The 4307-nt window shown below is 32.4% G+C and overlaps 1 protein-coding gene across 2 annotated transcripts; it reads left to right on the top strand.

The window, feature by feature from the left end:
- Nucleotides 1-1202: 1202 nt before the first annotated feature.
- LOC109019245 (thiosulfate sulfurtransferase 18-like) lies at nt 1203-2930 on the top strand. 2 transcript variants are annotated; one of them, XM_019001506.2, is made up of 6 exons: nt 1203-1395; nt 1526-1606; nt 1746-1825; nt 1958-2028; nt 2213-2266; nt 2495-2930. In XM_019001506.2, the coding sequence occupies exons 1-6, from the start codon at nt 1379-1381 to the stop codon at nt 2615-2617; spliced, it is 426 nt and encodes a 141-aa protein (XP_018857051.1). In that variant the 5' UTR covers nt 1203-1378; the 3' UTR covers nt 2618-2930. The 2 variants fall into 2 exon arrangements, with proteins under 2 accessions (XP_018857051.1, XP_018857050.1); XM_019001505.2 differs by having other exon boundaries at nt 1381-1606.
- The last annotated feature ends 1377 nt before the right edge of the window (nt 2931-4307 follow it).

The raw sequence follows: 4307 nt of genomic DNA, 5'->3' as shown, positions 1-4307 counted from the left end.
ATCACATGGAGTACATTCCATTTGTACTCCCTACATACATAACACGCCACATGCACACAGAATACACTTAGTGTGCATTGTATCCGTTCCACATATACTGTGCCACCATTACAGCACATATTTCTCAATCACACTACACAGCATAATGCACCTCCATACAACACAGATAAGCCCAACACTTCACTACACAGAATGCCCAACACTTCATCACAATGCCACAACTCCACAAATACTAACAGCACAGTCCACAACCTAGTCAACTAATCAATATCTAACATAATTATGAGGGATAGAGGGTTATACCATTTAATTAATAAAAGTTCTCAACATAATTTAAATCTCATAATATCTTAAATAATTGAAATCATTTTAATAATAATATTAAAATGATTTCCGGCAATTATAATATTTTTGGAGCTCTTCAATAATATTATGATTGTCGTATTTAAGATCAAATCTTAATTCAACAATGATGGAAATACTTCTTATAAATATTTCCAGCATATTTAAAACACCGGGCGTGCTCTAGAAGTCACACGATATCTTTCGAGACACGCTATCATGGTTCGACACGCATAACGTGACTCGCAGTCGGTAGTGAGAAAGGCAGATGATCACATAATCTCTGCCATTAGGGTTTGCTTACGTCATCAAGACGAAACATACATCAGAAAGAGAGAAGCGTACGTAAGAAGGAGGAGCTGGGTATTACAAAAAGAGTTTTGCCCCGTAACCTCTACCACACTCTACATTTTTTTAAATTTTTTAAATTTTTAATATTTTAAAAATTTTTTTTTGAGTTTATTCTTTTATGGATAAATTAAACTAAAACATATCAATCCTCAAATCGAAGTCCTTGCCCTTTCATAGGAGTATGTGGCAATGACAAGCATGATGTCATGGATTCCTGTTTTATTGGAACCATTCTGTTTATGATATTGGTAGTTTTTGGAAGATTCGTTTAACCCATTGAGACATTATTTAATATGACATTATAAAACTTAAGGGGTGGTTTGAATATTGAATTGAATAAGATGAGATAAAAATTAAATAAAATATTATTATTAAAATATTATTTTTATTTTAAAATTTTAAAAAAATTAAATTATTTATTATATTTTATATAAAAATTTAAAAAAATTATAATAATTAAATAAAATAAGATAAATTGACATGATTTCTAATCATGTTCAGCGAACGCAGTTCTTATCCACACATAACCTTCTACTGAAAGTCTGAAAGACGAACCGAGTTTGGAAACAGCTGCAGGCCAGCCCACGTTTTCTCTCTTCAGCTGGTTTTTGGGGGCAAACCAAGGAAATAGCCTGGAGATTTGAAAATCCAAGTGCTATATACCAAATAAACACAGTTTATTTTCATGGGCTCTTTAGAAAGGTTGATTTCATTTTCTCCGATACACACACAGGATTGTTTCAGAACTTTCACTGTAGAATTTTAACATGGGTTTTTCCTCGCCTATGCTCGCTCGTGTTCTGTTTCTTCTTCTTGTTCTCGTCTTTTGTAGCTCGGGAGCAGAAGTTGTAACGGTTGATGTTCATGAAGCTAAGGATTTGATCAAGTCTGGGTATGCATATCTTGATGTTAGGTACGTAAAGGGTGCTCTTTCTTTCATGTTCAGATCCATTTCTTCCTCAAATTAGTTAATTTCATGGATGTGATTTACAAAAATTAAACGTTCTATTCTTCCTGGAATAAGTGTGGAACTTTGTTTAATTTGCAAATAGGACGGTGGAAGAGTACAAGAAAGGGCATGTGGGTGCAGACAAGATCTTCAACATCCCTTACATGTTCATTACACCAGAAGGTAATTTAAATCTCTTACCATTAGAATCCCATTTACAAGTGGATTTTTTTCTTCTAAAATTGTTTTGCTTTGCAATTTGGTATCTTTAACCAAGTAATGGAAATTAATATGTAAGATGATTTTGGCCCTTAGGGAGGGTGAAAAATCCACAATTCTTGGAGGAGGTTTCTTCTGCTTGCAACAAAGAGGATCATCTTATTGTGGTAATTTTGCTTGTGTCTTGTATTATCTCTTACCGGTCTGACCAAATGCTGGCACCATAGAAAATTTAGAATTTCTTTTGACAAATCCATCATAAAATTACCTTAATATTTAGAACACCATGTACTCTTATTTTATACATAACCTAATTCGTTTCTCTGGTGGATCATGTCATGATCTGCATAGGGTTGCCAAAGTGGGGTGCGGTCTCTGTATGCAACTTCTGATCTGCTTACCGCTGTAAGTTTACTAGAACCAAATAATTAAAGATATCTTTACAATAAGTGGGCAAGTTTCATGTTAAATCAACAAAAGCTACTGAAATCTTGTTTAGTTGAGTTATGACTTGTGAGTCTATGACTAAATTCTGTTGTCCCAAATCCCCTACTTGGTCGTCTTGTTATTTGGTAAATGGTTTTTGTAACTTCCCACTAAGTCCCATATATGAATTGGTCATTTAAATGACAGGGTTTTAAGGATGTGAGCAACATGGGAGGAGGTTATCTTGCCTGGGTGGAGAGTGGGTATCTTGTGCCAAAGCCAGAAGCTGAGAATGTATCTCTTGTGCCAAAGCCAGAAGCTGAGCTCTGATTGTATATAAAAACCACAATTTTCCTTGAGCAAAAGAGGGGGAGAAATAAATTTATGCTGGCAAGTTCCACTTAAAATGTATTTAAATCAGTGAGCAAAATACTAAGTGATGTATGTAGTTAATTTGGTTTGTCAAGTTATTTTGATTTTGCTTTTGCTTTGACCATAGGCATAATGAAGTATCTTTTGGGGATGCCAACTATAATTTGGAGATTCTTTTATGTAAACATGTGTTGGGTTTTACTGATCCAAAGTTGGATTGAAAAAATACTGCTCTAGAATATATGCAATGCCCTGCAAATTCTCTTTCGAAGAGCTTGGAAAATGCTGTTCCTACTCTCTATCCCAGAAAAAAATGAAGTTAAGGCAGATGATGCAGAACCGTGTGCCATATACAACTGCCAAGGATTAGCTCAAAACTCAACAATGAACACCTGCTTTGCCTTTAGTCCAATGATATGGAACAAATTTCAATTAAAGAGGTAACCAAATTTTGGATTCCATTGCAGTACAATGGATTTAGCAGAGTGATGCATTAACAAATAATGTGCAGTCACTAAATAAAATAAAGTTAAATTGCCCAAGAATGTATACTTGAGTGGGTTTACAAGACATTGGATTTTGAAATATTTGGTTACTCCTTTTTTTTTTTTTTTGTGGTTAATTAGAGTAGAGCCAATATAAAATCTCCATTTTGAAAGATTTAGATGATATTTGGCTCAAAGTTTTAAATTTCGTTCTATACTGGCCGGTACGGTCGAAATTTTCCATATCGATGGCTGGGCAGTACAGGTAATCCATATGTTTCGTACCGGTCCAAATACCGGCCGGTATCGACCTCAATTTTGGCCTGTACCCCATATGTTTTGTACCGGCCGATACCGATCTTAATTTTGGCCTGTACTAGCCTATATTTCGGCTGGTACCGGCCGATATTTCGGCCTTCCTTTTTTTTTTTTTTTCATTTTTTCAAACTACAAATTTATTTTTTGATTCCTAATTCAGACTAAGCTATTTATAATTTATATATATGTATTTATATATAATTTATTTATATATAAACTATTATTTTAGAATATAATTTATATATATATTTATATATATAATTTATTCATATATTGACTATCTCGAAAATGTACACGAAACGGTACTGGTATCGAAATATTTCGTTCCAATGTCTTGATCGGTACGGCTTCCAGTAACATTGATTTGGCTTAGGAATATTTTCATTTTTTTATTTTAATAAATTTCAAACTTCCAAATTAAACATTTTCAAATTTAAGAAAAATACACTATTTTAACTTTTCATGCAATCATTACCTAAATAATAATAATAAAAAGAGTAATAATATACACACAACATATTGTACAATACATTACACAACAATGCTATAAAATGAGAGAATTTTGTAAAATTATGTTACTTTTATAAGATGTTTTACAAAAATACTATTCATTTAAAACATAGTTGTGTAAAGTGCTGTAAAAAATATTGTATGTAAATCATTTTTTTAAAAAAAAAAAAAGAGTCATTCTATAGCCATCGATAGGTGTATTTCATCTATTTTTTGTTTTTCTCTTAACACATTTAAATATTTTTTTTTAAAAAAATTTACAACATTATTAAAATATATTTACTTAATCATTAAGTAAAATGAAAAAAAAATCCATCGGAACCGAACCAATCGGG

The sequence above is a fragment of the Juglans regia genome, unplaced genomic scaffold, assembly GCF_001411555.2.
Source record: "Juglans regia cultivar Chandler unplaced genomic scaffold, Walnut 2.0 Scaffold_258, whole genome shotgun sequence".
In the NCBI taxonomy this organism is placed as follows: Eukaryota; Viridiplantae; Streptophyta; class Magnoliopsida; order Fagales; family Juglandaceae; genus Juglans; species Juglans regia.
This window is presented reverse-complemented; position numbering and strand designations above follow the sequence as displayed.